The sequence below is a fragment of the Thermobia domestica genome, chromosome 13 (genome assembly GCF_964235325.1).
Source record: "Thermobia domestica chromosome 13, izTheDome1.hap1.1, whole genome shotgun sequence".
Lineage (NCBI taxonomy): Eukaryota > Metazoa > Arthropoda > Insecta > Zygentoma > Lepismatidae > Thermobia > Thermobia domestica.
The window spans coordinates 216,578,517-216,600,765 of NC_137466.1; the positions used below are offsets into that span (position 1 = coordinate 216,578,517).

Sequence of the window (22,249 nt, forward strand, 5' to 3'; positions counted from 1 at the left end):
TAGATTAAAAGCTGTCTTTTGAGGACATTGTAAAAACCTTGGCAGCTGAAAGAGCCCGAAAAGCTAAATTTTAGTTCCAGCTTTTTGCGTTTTCACTTTATTTACATCGAATTAAGAGATTGACAAAATGCCCGAGTATAATACTCCAGACAACAGCTTGACTGCTTGTCATAATTAAATATTCTAAAAATTAAATTCTGTACTGTAATTTTGAGATTAAGCTTTACCACTTGAAGGAAAAATGGAAAAGGAAAATTACTGTGTGATGCCAATATCAAGTATAGTCGTTGAGCGTTTTGGTTTGCTTAGTCAGGGAGGGGGAAGGCGCTAAGGCGAGTTCTTGGCTCAGGCGACAACAATCCTAGTTGTGTCGCTGTGTTTAACATATTCTATAGATATCGTATCAGCCTCACGCAATTTGACGTTTCTGATAAAATAATGACTCTACATTTTCTGATCGTAATATCACACGGCTCTATCACTCCAGGTTCGACGGTGATTTCTTGCTTGACACTGGACTACCCGCCAATACAGAGATTAGCAAATTGCCACGGGTGATGTAAAATGAACCCTTGCGTTCGTATGAACAAAAAAGAATGGATGAGTCATCTACACCTCTCTACCTAAGACAGTTCTGCATTCACACAATATAACCATCGCATTTAGTGGAATTGAAAAATTGAATGCTTGAATTGCGCTTGTCTGGACAACCACACGGCCATTAATATTTTACTGGCTATAAGACGAAAAATTGCCTTCAAAATTCAGGTGCGTCTTAAACTCAAAATAAATATAAAAATATCCAGTATTTGATTTAAAATTTCCATCAGTCTTTGAAATGGCTATATATTCGATGCAGCAGGAAATCTATCTCTATCTGGCAATATTGGATTCAAGTGGCAGTAGCAGTGCATCGACGCGATGATTTTCAGGGACTTTAAAGGTCAGTTCGATTTTATAAACTAAGATCCTTTTAGCCTAGCTTTGCAAACTAATAATAAAAATGGTTAAAATGTGACAGCGTTTTTTTAAACAAATTGTTTAAAAATGAAGGTGCGTCTTATAGTCCGTAAACTACGGTAGAGCATCGATATTTAGTAAATGTACCGGATCAAGAAGACAACCAAATTGCAGCAACCAACTCGGCAACGCGACACAGAGTTTTCTTTTACCACATTAATGTCCGCCCTAGGCCAATGACCCAATCTCCTATTTCATTCAAGAAGAATAGGTATCTCGAAACGTGATAGAATACTGCCGAATTCACTGTGGCATGCTAATTGATCACTGACAAGAACACGTTGGAAGTAGCACATTGGCAAGCAATCGTTAGCAATAAAGGATAATATATTGTTGACATATTTTAAAGGTTAAAACACTACAAACTTATCTGACTTTATGTACAGTCATGTCCAAAATGATTGTCGCCTGTCTATAAATATGTTGTAGAATATAATTTGATAAAGATTTCGCCCGGTATTTTTATAATGTTAGTATGTATATAATCAGCAAAGACATGTATGTGGTAAATTTCACGTCAAAGAGCAGAAAATACGAACAATATTACGAGAAAACCTTCCCTGTCACTTCAGCAACATTTTGTTTTACTCACTCTAATTTTCGTATTTATAATTCTTTTCATATGAAATTTATCACAAAAATACGTTTCCCGATTACACACAGAGTAAAAGTATTAAAAGTACCCTGCAAAATCATTATCAAATTATATTTCTGCAAGAGATTTATAGACATTGTGCGACAATTACTTTGGAGATAACTCTACATTTGAAGCTTTCTTCTTATGTTGTCTTGCATCAACTATATAAATAGAATTTTAGTTAAATTCTGATTTACAAGTTCAAACCATGGCGTTATAGGTCCTTGTGTTAACATGATAAATTAATTCTCAGTTACAAGTTAAAACCATGGCGTTATAGGTCTTTATGTTAACATAGCATGATAATTAAATACTTACATTTTGGCCTTTGTAAAAGTGGGCATTGCAAGATATCTCTGAACCATGGCCTGATCGACACCAGAAGAGGCTAAGAAGTTGAAATAGTTTCCCACACACACTGTCCAAAATGTATGGCGAATTGTTGGGTCAGCATTGAAGCTATAATTTATTAAAAAGGAAATTTCTCCAAATAGTCAATTGTATAAAAAGAATTATATTAATGACAAATACCAAAAAACATTAAAATAATTTTTTAACTATAGAATAGGAACGGTATCAGCAAGTACTAAAACCACTCATGACGAAAATTTTATGTACCTACTTAAAAAGTTCAATCCGTCCACTTTCTTGACTTCTTTGGAAAACAACCTGTGGCCCTCCAACTGCGATGGTTCCCAATACTGCTACAACAATTATACCTCCAAACATAACAACTGTCTGAAGGGCATCAGTCCACACGACAGCTTTCATACCTCCCTGGAGAATAAATAAACTCTGAATAGTCCATAAAGAATTCTATAAGAAGGCTTTAAATTAAAGAAATAAGATATTCTACATATCAGCTTTTGAAGTATAACACCGTAGTTCACATGAAAATGTACAGTCTATTGCAAACTTTTAGTTTGGACTCTGTTCCAAAATAGCCTTTTTGCAGTATTTAGATATCCCTCTTTTAAGGGTAGTTTCAGTAGATAATTCGTCCTAATATATATGATGTGAAATCTAGATGTGTGTCCCTGCAAATAGATAACGAAAACTCTCTATATTGTTCAGTACCATTGTAAGAATAATGTCATTTTTGAACTAACTTTAAAAAAATGTTTCGCATATTAACTTATATATGTATCTTCTGATTGTAACAGTTAGAAGGAAATCAACTCTTATTTCACACATAAACATTATTCTAGCTTCTCTTGACTTCCAAAACATGCTAAATGTAAATATCTTATAGTACTGCTATGTCCACTTGTCACTTCGTTTATCCATCTCTCTATTTGTTCACAGGTAGAAGTCTATCATATAGTAAGAAACTGTTCTATTATATGGCTTCAGTGTTTCAAAATAGAAAAAATTTAAATCAGAATTGAAGCTTTCCTGGCGGCGAATATTATAGAGATGTTTTCGGGATATCAACCAGGTGAAGTCCGACGATAGAGCCAACGTTTCAAGAACTGACACCGTTCTCGTCTTTCGGGCGATTATACTGAGAGAAGTTCGTGTGTAATATATATAGGAGAGGTAAGGGGGAGGCTTAAGGATCCGTGTCTCTGATTGGATGGTCTATAGATTGGCGCTGATTGGTCGTATTCATATATGCTTTCTTTATGACTGGTCTCTCCAAGTTGAAATCCTTTATCCCTGTTGATATTGGAGGGTTCTTGCAGTATGGCAAGAGATTCTTCAATTATCCTATCCCAGTAGTTTGAGCTCTTTGAAATAATTTTAGTGTCTGAAAAGAAAATTCTATGTCCTTCTGCTATACAGTTTCCCGCCAGGACTTATTGCTCAGGACAAAACAACTTGATACATCTGTCATGCTCGCTACTTCGATCTTCTATTGTTCGTCCTGTTTGTCCTATGTAAGTTTTCCTTCATTCGCAGGAAATGTAGTATACTCCTGGTGTTTTAAGACCCAAATCGTCTTTAACTGGACGGAGTAGTTTTCTGACATTTGATGGCTGTATGTGTACGGTTTTGATGTGACTTTTCAAGATTCTTGCAATTTTTCCTGATAGTTTCCCAGTGTAGGGTAGGACAGCGATGTTGACAGGATCTTCAGATTCTGTGGTGGTCTTTTTACTGGAAATGTCCTTTTTAGGACCAATCAAAAGCCATCTTACAGTCTCAAGAAGACTTTACTCCAGAATGGATACAAGGAAGGACATTCGCTTGACCCTAGAAAGTATATTTCTTAGTAAAAAGAGCACAACAGAATCTGAAGATTCAGTCAACATCGCAGTCCTACCCTACACTGGGAAACTATCTGGAGAAACTGTAAGAATCATGAAGAGACACAACATCAAAACCATACACAGACCGCCATCAAATATCAGACACGTACTCCGTCAATATAAAGACGATTTGGGTCTTAAAACACCAGGATTATACTGCATTTCCTGCGAATGCGCGAAAACGTACATAGGACAAACAGGACGAACAATAGAACATCAATCTTTTAGAACCTACGTGACGGGCTATCATGGCCATAGTTTCGAAAGCCCAGAGGTATAATTCCTAATCGTAATTCCATAATGTGCAACCCTTTCTCGAAGGAAGACTGATTTTACTCTGACCTGCACGGTGGCCAGATATATCACGATCAAATATATATGCTATAAGGTTGATCGGTATCACATTCCGCAAGGTGCAACAGCAGTTAGTGTGGATGTCTTATGAGCTTGCATGCAAGCAACGTGCTCTCTCGGATACACATTCAACACCTTGAAAAAACCTCGGATTAAATATTGTGGTTTATAATATCTAATGTCAACGCACAGAAACATCACTCCTCCACAGCTATTTATTACGACAAGAAGTGTACAATATTTCTGAAATTGTAACTATTCCTATATTATGTAAATAATTTGTGGCGCAAATTTCATTTAACTTTTACAAGTCTCTCTTAATGCTAAGATCAAAATAGTTTATAGAGAAAATACTTACCACTGTAGTGTAAAATATGCAGACGACAGCTACCGCTGGCGTTATTAGGTGAAGATTAATTCCAGTAACTAAAAAAAATCAATAAGGAAATTAGCATCAGTCACTCTACTTACAAATGTTCTCTTCTTACTTAAATCATCATGAAGCATAGAACATCTTCATTGTTTTACCTTTAGCTGCTTTTTTAATAAGATAATGTATAGTTCCCTGTGTAGGTCGAAGATTGTTGATTTCAATTCCGAACTCAAGTGAATATCAACAAGTAAACCTTTATAGTTGATTATCGACACATGTGAACATGTTGTAAATGTTTTACAATTAGTATGTTTGTACTTGCAATGTGCTGGGTCGTGGTATGATACGTAGCTTGTATTTTATTACTTTTTCAATGGTTATTATCTGTTAAAACTTAAGTTTCATTCTGGTCATGTGAGATAGCGTACGCGCCTTTGGCGTGGGTGATCCTTATTCAATTCCCAATGAGACCTCGGGTTTGGATCCCACGTTAAGCTGTAGATCCACATCTCATATGACCTCTCTGCTTAACGGGACAATTTTGTACTTAACTTTTAACTACATCCTATGCCCTAACTCTTGTCTTTTCATCCAGTAGACCTCTCCGCTTTGTAACGTAATCGATGAGTGAAGCTATTACAAAGTAAAGTTCATTTGTGTCAATTCACAGTTCCCAGAGTCGTCAAGCTTTGTATAGTGGAAGTTGTAATATGTCATTAAATAGCTAAGGTTGTGAAGTTTCGAAAATAATAATTATAAATCATAATTAGCTTCGATTCTTTTGTTATTAAATGGAAATAATAAGTTCTCCAACTAATTGTAATAGTAATATCCTAATTGAGATGTTAATTCATTTCAAGAAAATTTATTGCTCTCTATGACCTCTGGTGGTATTTTTTGGAATGAAAATGTTGTTCAAATGCAGCGCTACCTGGGATCGTCAGATCACAGGCTGCTATCAAATAGGAAGGAAAATAATTATCTTTGGTGTCAAAATTGAATCTTTTTCAACCTAATCGGTTTTCAAAATTAAATTAAGTGTAGGTCTTTTATGTGATGAATGTGAATTTACGAGTTTATTGCTGTGAATGCTATTGGTTATAAGTGGAATACTTACTGTAAATAATTTATTTATTAGATTTTCTCATTGAAAGCTAGTACGCCATTTAACGTTGTGGTTGTATCTGTTCTGATATCGCTGGGCGATATTAAATAATGACTTTTATAATTGAATTCTAGGTGAATTTTTGATCTAGATTCAATTCATTTTGCGTTATTGTTTTTATCATCAAAATTTTGAATTTAATTGTTCAAGTTTAGATATATAAAGTTGATAATATTCAACTTAACTCTATTATTTGAGTATTGTAGACCATAGATTACCTGGCGTCCTATAGAGCAATTTTACTGGTAGATATTGGATTTATTAAGTTCCCATTTTTGTTCAGTTAATTGAACTATACTAACATAGCTATATTTTTTAGTGGGCAAAGTAAATTCTCTTTTCTTCCAGCGTACACCTTTAAGTTGTCTTTGCGGAGGCAGGTGTGCGTGTAACGTGCTAATATCATTTCAAAATAATTGTAATATTTATGAATAGAAACAGGATATACGTTACAAACTATTCTAAAGCATTTCTAATCTCTGCGAAAATTTCTTAAAGTGAAGACAGATTACGTTCGAAGAATACGCGGTATTATTTCTTTCCTTTACTTGTTTGCAGAGTATGTTCTAATTAATGTTAATAATTAGTGTATACCTTTTCCTTCGACGTATGTTGTACTTTGGTTCGTTTATTTTTGTTAATTACTTATTTAGTCTTAAATGAAATGATATGACATCTTGTAGCACACATATGTAATTAAATGTCGGTGGAATTAGAACGTGCAAGGAAACGGGAGTACCCCGAGAAAATCCTCAGACAGGCTGTTGACAATAATAAACTTATTTGGTCGAGGATCGAACAAGGAACCCAACACACAGGAGATATTTATTAAATCGGGTTATGACTAAAATGTTAAGTACATATATATAGGGTAACTTCGGCAAATAACGCCACCAATTCAACATATTGTTCTGGTGTTCAAGCTTTTTTATCTCTAGAACCGTGCAAATTACATGGAAGATGGAATGAACACTTCGCTATAATGCAATGAGAAAACAAAGATCCTACACATACAATTCCGACCACAACGCACTAAGAATCGGAGTGAGTATGAGATGGCGTTATTACCAGAAGTGTCGGCAAATAATGCCACTTGCTTTACAACAACGGAAATGTGTTGGAATCGTAACGAAATACATTTTGAACACTACTAAACAATGTTCTTGCCAATGTGACACCTGACTTGCTGATATATAAAACTCATAGTCATCGTACATGTCTTTAACCGGTACCTCTTGTGATGATTGTGAACCTCTTAACACAACAGCTGCAGTCATATGGAGCACTACTCGTCGGAGCCAGACAACAATGCACAACCAGAGTCACAAAATGTTCAGAAGCCACATTTAACAATGCTGTCAGAATCACATAATTCTTGAAACCAAATCTTGCATTCAATACATTGAATCCACGTTTTAAGATCCCTGAGATCATAGTAATATGCTCCACACTCCCCACAGAACATATTTCCATTCTTCTTCTTTCCAGAGGATGCTTGTTTCTTCGTGCTTGGCTCCCTTTCTGGGCCAAAATTTTTAGGCTACTGTTGTACATTAGTTATAGTTCTGCATTTAATGTGCGTTGTAAATAAGTTCAGGATTGTCACGAAAGGTTCATAGCATCAAGCGTATTTCCTAATAGCGTATACAATTCGTTCACATAATTTTGTTGAATCGCATGAGTTTACCATAGCTCAAATTCTCTGCCTTCCTGCACACGATATTCGAGTGCCTTGCCATGATAGCATAAAACTAGACTTTTTCGAATCAACCACTACTACAAAGAAAAACAAACTTTTAACACTAGTATTAGCAATTAGCAATTAGATGGAGTGGCGTTATTTCGCGACGCGATAGCGGCGTTATTTTCAGAAACAATAAACTTTGTTTTCGCCATTATTTCTATACCAAGAATAGCGGTCCTACATATTTTATCTATATCATAATATTATGCAAGAACGGCCCTGTAAACACATACCTTTAGTAAAATTAAAATCTCACGTTTACCCAAACAATTCGTCTACCTCGTTTGACACACTAAAAATTTGCGAGTTGTTCCGTCTGCTCGGGGGCTGTCACGTCAACATTTGTTCACCGGTTTCTCTTTACTGACGCCTGACTGACCTCTAGTCTTTGTGGCTATAAAGACAACAGGCATTACTGTTTATCACACACTCATAAGCGGCATTACTGTTTATCACCTTATGAACCACGTGCTTATGCTAGCACTGTGGAAAGCTTTAAATGGCATTATTACGCGACTGGTGTTATTTGCCGAAGTTACCCTATATATATGTGTGTGTTTTACTGTCTTCCTAATCGTTCCTAAAATATATCGTTCATGCATGAAAAAATCCTTTGCTTGTTTCTCACTCTTCTTCATTCACAAAAGAGACAGGTAGATAAGATTAGATTTTAACACCTCTTTCAGAATCAAGATTATATGAAACATAGACCTACAGCTTAACATGGAATCCGAAACGCATGAGATACCTCCCGGAATTGAACCCAGGTCCCCAGCGCTGAAGACGCATGCGCTAACCGTATAGCCACAAGAGATAATCACAAAATAGAGAGTGGAGAGGTGAAAGAATAAATAGAAAAATTACGTGAGCTCTGTCTCTGTCTAAGATCGTATTATTTCGATCAGTGAAAAACAGTTGGAACTTTGCTTAACTTCGATACTGGTATTTCCATCGTAAGGTATAATGTTTAAATTTCGAACCCGTAAACGTTCATTTCTTTTTCATATGCACACCGTCATTATCTCATGTACTTCACTTAATTCATGAATTTCAATTACTATTACTCAGACAAGTGGAGACAATTGATCATAATATATTTCTACATAATATTATATACTAATAACAATAAATTTTCTATTTAAATCACTTCCATCTTTTGTTATTTTGTCTAAAAAAGAAATTAGGGAGTTACACATTTTACATCCACAAATCAGGCATACACTTCATTTTTATTACAAGTTAGCGCTGATGCTTCTTTGGTTGTTAATTCATAATCATGATCATAGGTAATCTGACGTTATTGGCAGATTACTATTCTCAGCTGAGAAGCTTCTATGCTCCACGGTCTTCCGCTACCCTCTTCGTCTCGTATACGGATTTTGTTATTTTTTACCGTCCATTAATTGTAGTATCTTTCGCCCCCTCCTTCTCTTTCCTGTCCCATACCCTATAGCACGTCCCTCATAATACACTTTCTTCTTAGCAAAAGTCCCAACTAGTTTCTCTTCCTCTTCTTAAAAATATCAGAAACTCTTTTTTTCTCCTCCACCATTTCTAACACCCTTTCATTGGTTTTCCTGTTGTTAATTGTTGGGTGCAAATGCAACGCATTCCTTTGTTCTTTTCTTTCTTTTATCATGGAAGCTCCTGATTGGTCATAAAAGACCAGTGGTAAATCCTCTTATCAGGACCGATTGTACAACTTGAGTTCCTAACAAATGCTAGTTGCCATTACAAGAGGAACATGTGCAATACTTTTAACAGTAACAGAAACGTAGACATTTCATTCGTTCGGAAACACTGCGTTGCGATTTTAAATTATAAATATACTGTACAGATACGAGTCTGCAAACAATTACACAGGAAAACACCCTACTCCTTTCCAATAACGTAGGAATATTTTTTCTGTAAAATTAAAGGGTCTTCAAGAGGGCTAACAAGCCTAGTTATAGAACAAAAATGGATCAAAAGATTGTGATCTTGGCAAATAATTAGTTTTCGAATCGGGGGCTACAAAATGTTTCAACGACCCCTTAATGGAGTTCTCATATCTTCTACGTAATAAGCACATCATGCTGATGTAACTGATAGTTTGAGTTTGCCTACATTATAAGTATTTATCCAGATATAAGGATTATAAGAACATTTTTAATTGGAATATATAGCATCTTTTGGTCCAAAAAGTTTAATGTGACAACCCTACATCTAGTATAACAATATAAATTCACATTCTCAAGAAATAAAATAATGTAATAATCGTGAGGAGATAAATATTGTCTTACCTTGATTAAACGCTAACGCAGGTACGTAAACAACTATTGGTATGAATAGAAGCTGAAAGTTGAGAAGAAAAATGAAAGAAATCACAGAAACAAGAATTGTTTTTAACCCTTAAGTAGTCGGGCCATATTTCTTAAAGTACCAGATATCCCCCATTAAATATCTTGCACTTCTTACTTACTAATGAGTCTTTTGATAACTATTAACAAATTTCCCATTGAGTGAATTGTTACATAACTTAAAATTTAGTTAGGTACCGTAGTGTTTCAAAAATAAAAAAAATAAAAACATAAATTAAATATGTTGCATTTTATTAATGTTTTCATTGTTTGGTTCATCTAGGAAAGAGGAAAGTAATATACATCAATATTTTTGAAATACCAAAATAAGATAATTATTAACTCCGGATGTAAGAATGTTATTAAAGTAGAAGAAATCAAGTAGTACCAGTACTTGTGTAAGACTCTTGCGCAAGAATCTTGGTCTTGGTCTTGGTCTTGGTCTTGCATGCAAGACTCTTGCAAAAACTGCAAGACTAAGACTTCCGTTCATCACAACTCTTTAATTTTTTTTCTGCTCCTTCCTCATGCTCCATAATGTTCAGATTCATCTACATATTACACTGGTCGGCATGAAAATTTTCCCACGAGGTTGAAAGGGTGTACCGGATAGATTTCGAGAAGCTGATTACGAATATCTCATCGAAAAAGTTCCAACACGTAAGGTTTTTTTTTTTTTTTTTTTTTTGGCGGGGTGCTGTTTCCATAATTGACAGAAAAATCGTATTTTTCGTATTTAATATGTGTTTTTCGTGTTTAGAGTGCATAATTCAGAATTTTTATCTTAATCCAAGAACTGTTACTAGGTTATATCCCAGGAACATTTTTCCCTCTAGCTCACGACCCCCGGAAACATACCTCCGCGCCTTTCTTGCAAAGATTTATTGTCGTTCCACACTGCATACACTAAAACCTACGCGTTATTGACGGAGAAAGGCTTCGTAATCAACTTGCGATCATTCGTCGGCTCCATTTTGTCCAGACGACAGACAGATTGTTGAAAAAAGGCGCCAAGACATACACCACGCTATCGCGCGAAACAAACATTTCAGTTTCGAGTTGATCTTCGTGTTAGAAAGTGGTGTTACACTGTGTGTATACCATAGGTGAAAAATATTTCTGTGTGAAATAATGACGTTTGTGTTAAACGAACATGCCGAGAACTTCCAACAATTCTACAGGTTCATTGTGCTACATATGTGGGGAAGTGATTTTCAAGGGACAAAGGAAGCCATAGTCACCGTTCGTGAAGACAGCCTACCATCTGTACTTCGGGTGTAAAATCGGCGACCAGGGTCGCGTTTGGGCTCCGAAACAAAGTTGTAACTCATGTGCGCATACTCTCACAGGATGGTTGAATGATACACATAAATCGATGCTGTACCTATGGTTTGGCACGAGCCCCGTGATCATGTATCAGACTGTTACTTCTGCCTGACTAATATTAAAAATTTCTCAAAAAACATGAAGCATAAAATACAATATCATAACTTGAATTCCGTGAGGAGACCTGTGAAACTTGATGTTTGTCTGCCTGTAGCCGTACCACCAGACTCATACACGCTGTGCAGAGTTTCATCCGATGAAGAACCTGCTGCTTCTGAGGATGTTGCACAATCTTCGAATACACAGTCAGATCTCAATTACGCTCCAGTGCCTGACACTAATGAACCACATGTGATAAATCAGGAAGAGCTGAATGATCTGATCAGAGACTTAAATCTTCCTAAGTCTAAGGCCCTAATGCTTGCATCACGACTTCAACAATATAATCTACTAACCCAAGATGTGAATATATCGATGCATAGGAAAAGAGAGGTGAACTTAGTTCCTAATTTTACAAAGGATGGTGATTTGCTGTATTGCACTGACATTCCATCGCTTATGGGACAGCTGAAGTTGAACTACAACACTGAAGATTGGAGGCTATTCGTAGATTCCTCTAGGATAACTCTCAAGGCAGTGTTACTACACAATGGCAATGAAAAGCAAACCATCCCTATTGCTCATGCTTTACATATGAAAGAAACATTCGAGAACATGCGAAACCTATTGCAGAAAATAAAGTACGAACAGTTCCAGTGAAAACTGGTCCACCCTGGAGAAAATCGGGTTACGGATCCGAACTCAGGAGCTCGAAACCTATAGGAATCACCTATTTTCGTTAGTAGGAGTGAAAAAAAAATTTCGTTTTGCCGACGAGTGTTATCACTAATCCTATCATTTATTTTATTCTGCTTGCTTGTTTTAATTTTCTTATAATGATTCTTTACTCTTGTTCCGTATATACATTTACATAATGCGTTATTTCTATTCCTCGGTATATATGTTATATAGTTTCACTTTCACGATTTCTTCAGTGGATACTTTAATTATTTTGGTCGTATTACCTCCACATCTATATTACATTTTTCTCTGAAGCTTGAATTTTACTTCACACTATTTTCGATATTACTCTGCTAGGAATCTTACTTTCTTTTGTTTTTCTTTTTCTTTTTTTAATTTTTTTTGTAATTATTGTTTCTATCATTCAAAAAATTCGTTTTGTTATTGCTCCTTAGTTCACTTCTTACTTTTATTGATTTTTTGTGCTCTTTCCTTTTTAAGGAACTTATCCTTGTTCTTTACCTTTCTGAATGCTATAAGAAAAGAACAAAAGTTGCACGAAGTCTGTCAGAATGCGCAACATTATGCATGCTGTTTTTGTTCATTGTAGATATTCTAGAATTTTGCTGCGAAATATACAATTTCTATACTTTCCAATTTAACATTCATAGTATACTTTGAATTTTATAGTGATTTTTCCTTATATTTTTACCAACAAAATTGAGGAAAGTAATTAATCGTATTAAAGATTTACAACGAAACCCGTTAATACTTTCAAAACGGAAAGGATGTGTGTGGTTCAGTGGTCCGTCGCTCGCCTCTAGTGCAAAACATGTTTGGTCCATTCAAAAGAGCGTGAAACTAAATATGAGAAATACATTTCATAATGAAGCCCGGCATATTGCCATTCTACTTTGAATATAATAGATTATGGTGAATCTTGTCCAGACATTAGTTAAAAGGATATTGTAACAATATACTGAATTTTGTAGAACTTATTTTTGAAAAATACTCATGATAACATAAATACATAATAGTGAAACAAATATACCCAAAGATGTTTTCTTTTACCAATGTTATAACCATAAACATTTGCAAACATGGTATTATTGGAGCAGAACTATTTCCATAGTCTGGGAAATAATATAAACAAGTCAAACTAATGTTGGGTGTCTGGTTTTAAAAATATATCACAATATGTAGCTATCCGGTATACTTACAGTTCATTGGGATATTCTAAGGTTAAAAAAACATGTTTCCAAGAAACATTATTGATTCTTACTGTCATAACGTCACAAACAGCAGACACATTTTTTCTGTCCAGCAAGAAGAAACAAGCAAACCGTACATTAATCTATCTTAAAACATTTTGAGGACATGATCTGAGTTACTTTTAATATTGTTACTGCCTTTTATTTATTCATTGCAATTCATGAATGGTGGTCCTACTTGAGGCTCTCCAGTTGGGTTACTGTTTTTTAACTGATCTTTCAGTTTATTTTTCCCTCGGTTTTCCTTCTGTATAACGTAATCATATCTTGAGTCATTTTTAGTCACCTATGAACAAAACTTATCATTTTTGTAATGAATAGAACTTTTGAAAAGTTTAATCGAAATACATACAACTCTCTTACCATTTTCAAGACAAATAACATTGAACACAGCTGCCTGACAGTTCTGTTGAAACGCCTCTCCAAATACTGCAATAAAGACACTATATAAATAATAATAAAACTTCTAACATTGTATAAATATTATGTTATGAATTTAGTTAGAACTTTTAACTCTGATGATTAAATGTTAAATATCAGCTATAAATTTGATTGAGATCAGTCGGATGGTTCAAGAATTAATAAGTCACAAGCGTAGTCACTTTCATTTATATGCATATGTCTTCCCCTCCCCAGTCCTACAGTGCACCGTTAAAGTGAAACGATAAGAACCATACCAGGCCTGAACATCATCTATGTTGAAAATTTAATCGAGATTGGTCGGGTAGTTCAAGAGTTATGAAATCAAACATAGTCACTTACAATTTTATACATTAGACAATTTTATATATTAGATTAGACTAGATTAGAAGGATGGTTAGAAGACCACGATTAAGTTGTAAATTAAAATAAATGCTATAATAAATTAGTGATACGGACTCAATACAATATTTAAAACTAAGTTTCTTCGTCTTCCCAACTGGAGTCCGAATAAACTCAAGATTTTGACTCGAAAGTTAGGGAAAACTCAGAAATACTTATATTTTTTAAAAAAAATAATGTTGCTGTAAAGAGTGATACTTACCTCGTAGGACGATGTAATTTGCTGCTCATAAAACACTGGTAAATAAATGAAAGCCATTGTTAAACTAACAAGAATGTGTGGTACAACTATCACCCAATATTGAGTTCCAAATGTATACATTTCAGCAGGAAGGCCCAGAAGTGCAATACCTGATATATAGCTGAAAATACGAAAAGTATTTAATTTAATTTTCTGTTTGTAAGTGAAAGAAATAATTTATTGATTTTTACTTCGTTTGCTTGAACCAGAACTCAAATATTGCTAACTAAAATTTTATTTTAACGTTTCCCAACATTTAATGGCAGATAAAGCCAGTTATTCTGTTTTATTAAAAGTATCATACACATTGTGTAATTGATCAAAGTACCATCAAATGCATTACTTCCTGTACTAATATTGTAATAAATATAGTCATACACATGGTGTAATGGATCATAGTACTATCAAATGCATTACTTCCTGTTTTAACATTGTAACAAATATAAAGTCATACACATGGTGTAATGGATCATAGTACCATCAAATGCATTACTTCCTGTTTTAATATTGTAATAAATATAAAGTCATACACATGTTGTAATGGATCATAGTACCATCAACTGCATTACTTTCTGTTCTAATATTGTAATAAATATAAAGTCATAAACATGGGGTATTGGATTATTGTACTATCAAATGCATTGCTTCCTGTTTTAACATTCTAATAAATATAAAGTCATACACATGGTGTAATTGACCATAGTACCATCAAATGCATTACTTCCTGTTTTAATATTGTAATAAATATAAAGTCATACACATGTTGTAATAGATCATAGTACCATCAAATGCATTACTTCCTGTATTATTATTGCAATAAATATAAAGTCATACACATGGTGTAAAGGATCATAGTACCATCAAATGCATTACTCCCTGTTCTAATATTGTAAGAAATATAGTTATACACATGGTGTAATGGACCATAGTACTATCGAATGCATTACTTCCTGTATTAATATTGTAATAAATATAAAGTTATGCACTTGGTGTAATGAATCATAGTACAAACAAATGCATTACTTCTTGTTTTAATATTGTAATAAATATAAAGTCATACACATGTTGTAATGGATAAGAGTACCATAAATTGCATTACTTCCTGTATTAATATTGCAATAAATATAAAGTCATACACATGGTGTAATGGATCAAAGTACCATCAAATACATTACTTTCTGTTCTAATATTGTAATAAATATAAAGTCATACACATGGTGTATTGGATCATAGTACTATCAAATGCATTACTTCTTGCTTTAACATTGTAATAAATACAAAGTCATGCACATGGTGTAATTGACCATAGTACCATCAAATGCATTACTTCCTGTTTTAATATTGTAATAAATATAAAGTCATGCACATGTTGTAATGGATAAGAGTACCATCAAATGCATTACTTCCTATATTAATATTGCAATAAATATAAAGTCATACACATGGTGTAATGGATCAAAGTACCATCAAATACATTACTTTCTGTTCTAATATTGTAATAAATATAAAGTCATACACATGATGTATTGGATCATAGTACTATCAATTGCATTACTTCTTGTTTTAACATTGTAATAAATACAAAGTCATGCACATGGTGTAATTGACCATAGTACCATCAAATGCATTACTTCCTGTTTTAATATTGTAATAAATATAAAGTCATACACATGGTGTAATGGATCATAGTACCATCAAATGTATTACTTTCTGTTTTAATATTTTAATAAATATAAAGTCATACACATGGTGTAATGGATCATAGTCCCATCAGATGCATTATTTCCTGTTTTAATATTGTAATAAATATAAAGTCAAACGATTTTTAAACACGGAAATATTGTGTAAGATTTGGTTTAAACCAACATCGATGCAATAATTATCATGTTTATCTTCACACACAAATTCCATTAAACCTATTAACATAAGCTTTCCGTAATCAATATGGGAATACGATGTTAGTTCAAGGCCAAGACGCCTTTTTCTTTTTATGTTGACCGTGATTTAGTATTACAAAAATGTTCGGTCATCTAAGGAAAGAGCTACAGAGTAGTGTTGTTTCAGATAATCGACGCGACTGATGAACTCACTTTTAAGAAAATGCTTTTCAACTAGAGGGGAAGGGATCAGTTATTCCCTGATGCCTACGTATTCTTGTTCCACAACTCCTGTCAGGCATGCTTTACTTTAAAACTAAAATAACATAAAACTATTTGTTAAAACTATTGGAAAATGTGCACACGACTACTACTGAATTATTCTATAACTTTATGCTTAATCTGTAGCAACCGCGACTCAGTTAATTATCTTCATAATATTCCACATACATCTAGATTTCCCTCAATCCATTCGAATCTATCTTCATTACAAGAATTGTTTACACCGTATATCTCCTAGAAATATAGTGAAACAAGACTAAATAGTAGTTATGTTTAGCTTGACTTCATCTATACCTTTGGTCATTATGAGAACGATAGATGACTAGATTTTGGGGTATCTTCTCCACCACCAGCAACTAGCGCTGGAATATAAAAATAAATCTCATCTGAAAGATAATTCTACAACTAAAGCATGTGGGAAATGTAGCTCATGGTATTTGGAAATTATAACTCATACTCAAATTTGCTTTTAAAAGTGCAGCAGATAGGGTAAGGACAATTAAGTAAAAGAGTAATTAGTCTGGCGTAGTCACTTATTGTTTCGACGAAATAAACAGTACCTTCTTCAAAGTTAGTAGCTCCATTCTTCTCCTCCTCTCGCTGGCTCGTTGCTGTTCTTACAACTCCACACGAAGTACCCCGAGAAACACTCACCATCCAGTTTTGTTTCCCGGACTGAGGCCTCAAACCACACCTCCTGATTTCCTCAATACCAAATATGGTCACTCCATAACTCACCTTCTCCTAACAGCGTGTTCGTGACGTCACATGAGTCAAAACGTTTGAGAGTCGAAGACCTCACACGCTGGGGACTTCACCTCCAAATCCTGAATTGTACTTTCTGAGGAATTCCAAGTGCAAAGCTAAACCTCAGCGAAAAGTAGAAAATACAAAATACAAACTTAATAATCGTTGACGTAGTTACCAGACAATAACTTTTAGTTGAGGCAATTCAATGAGTCAGCTAGAGAAAAGCTAACTGGGCGCTCGAAATATTTACAAATAAGTTGAATGTGAGCAATGTCCTCAAATGCAGACTAGTGACACTGCCAAGAAATGGAAACGTAGCCAGACACAAGTAGAAAGTTGATAAGTTGCACAAAGGTAGGAAAACAAACAAGGGTAGTGATTTTATATGAGGTTAAAGGAATCTGCTATTGCACTTATCTTTTAATAAAACACAAAGGTATACAAATATGCTTCTAGGAAGCTTGAGACTACATAATTGAACTTTCCGAGAAAAGAAAAAAAAATAAAAATAATCCAGCGAAGTAGATGACGTAAATCCAAAATTCTGTCGTTGGAATCGAACCAGGGACCTCCGACATATAGTATCGTAACATGCCCTCCCCGCAAACAAGATGATTGAGTCTAAGAGCTGAATACATGGAAGATCTAGAACAATCATCGGCATCTAAAATAAACTTAAAAAACACATGTAAGTATACATTCAAATTTTTCTCAATATTCAAAATTAACAACCAAAAAAAAAACCGAAATCATACTTAGTTACGACCTCGAAGTTAAGATTAAAAAACACTAGATGGCATAGGCTGTATCGGACGACGAATCCAGGCAGACGACAAGTTCTCAAATAAGCGAAGGTGGCGACGCTATACATCTAGTACGAAAAACTAAAAACAAAAGAAGATTTTTAAAAAGTGATGAGAAAAATCAAAATAAAGATATTTTAAAGGTAAGTCCTACAAATATACAACAACAACAAAAAAAACAAAGTTATAATATAAATATATGTATAGTCTTGAAGTAGGGGAAAAAACTGATATGGATAGACGAATAACTAAGCCAAAGTAAACGGAAACCAACCCGGTATAAAAGGTGTAATGCACAAGCAAACTTAAAAAGAAAAATAATGATAATATTTCTATTATGTTTGATTTTCCTTACTTAAACGAAAGTTAATAATAGTATACAGCAAACGAAGGGCAGTAATAATAAAAAAAATTAATTAATTGAAATCCAATCACCCTTGCACTAAAGTTTTTTTAATATAGAATGAAATAAATAATCCACAATGTAAAGTCTCTAATGTAGATCTCACTCTAATGGAAGACAAAGCTTAAGAATTTACGCATAACTAGGTAACTACCCATAGAATAGCACAGAATGTTGGCGGAACAAAACCGGGGGCAAAGAGTGGTCCTATTAATCTTAAGAAAATTGAACCATGAAGGATTTAATCTTCACGGTGTCCGTAGAAATGGACTTATCGCGGTCCATATTCGCACTTGCCGACAAGAAAAATAGGACACGACAGACCACCACCAAACTACTCCTAACCTAACGTGGCCTATAAGTGAAGATGTCCAGGTGAAATTTCCAAGGTGAAACCACTGCTCGGGGCGACGTAACAACAACCAGTCGGCAGGATCGAAGATCACAATAAGTCAAATCCACTAGGCGAGAAATTTCCATGTCCAATAGCAAGGCTGAGGCGTAGATTTCTCAATTGTAATCCATATCAGAAAGGCAAAATAAGTTCAGACGAAGCATTGGAAGTGAAAAGTATGTTCGTAGTCAGAGGTAGAAGTTTAAACACTAATAAAATCACAGTCTATAATGTAAATAAAATACGATCTGTCGTAGCATACAAATTATGTAGTATTATTCTTAATAAATATCTTTGTTTCTTCTAATCACATTAAATTCAAAGTCTATAAAAAATATGCATATACAATAAAGATGATACTACTCCACGTCTACATTTTTCTTCTCTTTCCAGAAATACTACTTGAATCCAGCAATGGGACGTAGGCTTCAATGCATCCAAGGATTTCCACAAGGTAACTATAATCTCAATATCCTTCAAATAATATAATCAAAATACTAATGCATCATATGCCACTACGAATTCTTAAAATATATATGTCGCAATACAACTGTACAATGTTAATACAAAGTTATTATATCAACGCCTATAAATATCTCTCTAATAATAATACCTAATCCCAAGTTACAGTAAGTTCCAATAAATATCAATAATATGTTATATAGTCATGTAAATAAGAAACTGAAGGCGAAGGATGAACATTAGTTCTATTGCTTTCACTAGTAGTTGGTGGAGGGGGTGGAGGCAGGCTAGCACTTCTAAAAACTTTAGGATTTCGACGTAACATGGGGCGTCGCTTATAAATTTTAAATAACAGAAAAACTGCTAACAACAGTAATAAAATTTCCACAATATGAACAATGATCCACAACACATCTTGATCCAAAGACATAGATTCTGCTCTAGCGCCTTTCATACAAAGAGTACACAAGAAAAAACCTTGTTTATATAATAAGTAACCTATGGCTAATGTCAAAATAATATTCCAAACCACGAGAAAAATAGGAATAAAATTGTCTCTATAATAAATTGGAGTATAGGGAACCACTGAAGCGACAGAATAGCTAGAAAGATTTAGATGAGGTACAGAATAGTGCCAATTGAGATTTAATAAATTTGAGGAATTGAAAACTTCATGAGTTTTAAATTTCTGATTAAGGTGAACAAAACTATTGGCAGACAAGAAAGCCGGAAATAAATGCACTACAGTAGGCGTAACTAATTCCGTTTGAAAACAAGGAAAGACGGCTTTCGCAAATAAATGGCTATTAACTCTTAATGTCGTACCACAAGGCAATTTAATCATAATCGAACCATAGTTAGCTTTATCTGTAATGTCTATAAGTTTAGTGTTAGTACCAGTCACTAATTGAACCGTAGCAGGCGGATGAGTTAACACATAAGTATGTGGTTGTAATTCCAGCAATTGGCTTTGAGAATTCTCATGACAAATATAAGAGCAAGATGAAATTATATCATGGACAGTTATACCAAAATATCCTTTATATAAACATTGCGCTAAATGGGAGGACACAGAAACATGCGATGGGATTTTACATAAGGGTGAAACTTGCAAATTACATGACAAGAGGTCTGATCCAGTAATTGTTAGGGCTAAAATATGACCCTGAAAGATAACATAACTGGGTGAAATACTAATTGAACATGTTTGGTTATGATAACCAAATGTAATGGCCTTAACTGAAAATAATTTAAATTGCACATCTTGTTCTCTAAGTGGCACTTTAAAATGCACAAAAATGTAATTATCAGTAATAGTGCACGAAAGTAATTTCAAAGTATAATATATATCAATATCTTCAGCAGGAATAGCCAAAATCATACGTTGTTTAGTTATAGATTCCTGTAAAATGTGAAGCTGAGCTTGCAATACTTCATAGGGCACCAATACGGGATCTAACGTCCCTGCTCGGCAGCTTTGAATGGACGTTTGATAACGCTGAAATTCTAATACTTTCAAAATGTGCATCGATAACTGATATAATTCACCCAAAATCGCAAAAACTTCCAATTGGTCCTTATTTGATAAATTTTCTAAGATCCTCGCCAAAAATTTCGATTGATCCAACAATGTTTTAGAAAAAACTTCCATCTTTTGAAAATTCTTACCTAATTTCGCTTGGAAATTCGTTAATTCAACAGACGCATTCTGAATATACACAGAATTCCTCAGTAACTGCTGTCTTAGTTCAATAACTGTAGATTCTAATTTATCTGGTTTCTTCTGAAAAGACGATAACTGTCCTTGGGTAGCCACGTTACAGCAAAATGAAAAAAGGTTCCCTAAAATAGCAATACCTCTCTTAGAACGCAAATGCTCTCGGTATCTATAAGGTTCATTAATTTTCAAAAAATTACTCGCTATATGTGAATGTAATGCGTCAAGACTATGAGCTAAAGAGCATGTCTGAAAAGAATACCAAGTATTATCGGCACAGTGTAATGATTTAAATAAAGAAGACGCAGGCAGGGATTGCGGAAAAGTGAAACTTACGTTAAACATGATGGGAATAGCATATTGGTATAATACTCATTAAAAAAAATCCACTTGAAATCGACACATCAAAATTGGCAGAAGTACCAAAGGCAATGGATAAAACCAGGATCATCTGTAAAAATACAGACGAACACACATATAACACCCAAAATAAATAAATAAAATTAAACTCAGAACAAAACTCAAATAAAATTCAAGTGCGTTAACGTATGCTATGCATATATATGCATCTTAACTACCATAGTGTAACTTCATTCATTAAATAATAAAGCAAATAGATGCATTCAAACAAAATAACTCAGCTTAGTACCATTAAATTAAACTGCTATACTTCTCATAAAATGTTGAAATTACTTAAAAACCATAACGTAGCAGTCTTAAAGACAAAATTGTAATAAAAATAACACTAAAATTGATAGTCAAACAGGTATATATTGTAATTAATAACACAACTAAGCAAAACTTATATCATAGAATGCGCATATAGACTAAATTAGGATGAAAAAAATATTCGTCATAATCAGGAAATTAATATCAAAATAGAGATAACTAATGTCAAAAATAGGAAAACTGCAGTTTCAAAGTCTTAATTCGGTGAAATTCAAACGTCACAGACCAGGGTAAAATACACAATTAGGTAAATATGTGTTATATGTATATATAGATCATGATCTACGCAATTATACTCGAGTAAAATAGTCCTAATGAAAATTGCAAAATAAATAAATAAATAAATAAATAAAATAAGTACTAGACCAGCTAGTATAAAAATGTCATAATAGGTATTTTTTTAGCTTATGATCTGAATAGAAAATAAACTAACGTCAAATCAAAGTATAATAAATATCCAAATTAAATTTCTTTTTTCCCTTTGCAGGTAAGTGAACGGTAAACTTCT

General features: G+C 34.0%; 1 protein-coding gene across 2 annotated transcripts in view; it reads right to left on the reverse strand.

Annotated features, from left to right (window-relative positions):
• Window positions 1-22,249, reverse strand: part of LOC145669023 (sodium-coupled monocarboxylate transporter 1-like) — a 56,034-nt gene that overhangs the window by 19,554 nt on the left and 14,231 nt on the right. The window contains exons 3-8 of one of the 2 annotated variants that reach the window (XM_081737362.1): window positions 14,286-14,445; window positions 13,625-13,690; window positions 9,828-9,879; window positions 4,622-4,689; window positions 2,280-2,434; window positions 1,976-2,116 (exon numbers count right to left, since the gene is read on the reverse strand). In XM_081737362.1, the coding sequence (XP_081593488.1) occupies window positions 1,976-2,116; window positions 2,280-2,434; window positions 4,622-4,689; window positions 9,828-9,879; window positions 13,625-13,690; window positions 14,286-14,445 (642 nt within the window). The remainder of the gene's footprint in view (window positions 1-1,975; window positions 2,117-2,279; window positions 2,435-4,621; window positions 4,690-9,827; window positions 9,880-13,624; window positions 13,691-14,285; window positions 14,446-22,249) is intronic. The other variant, XM_081737363.1, reaches the window with a different exon arrangement.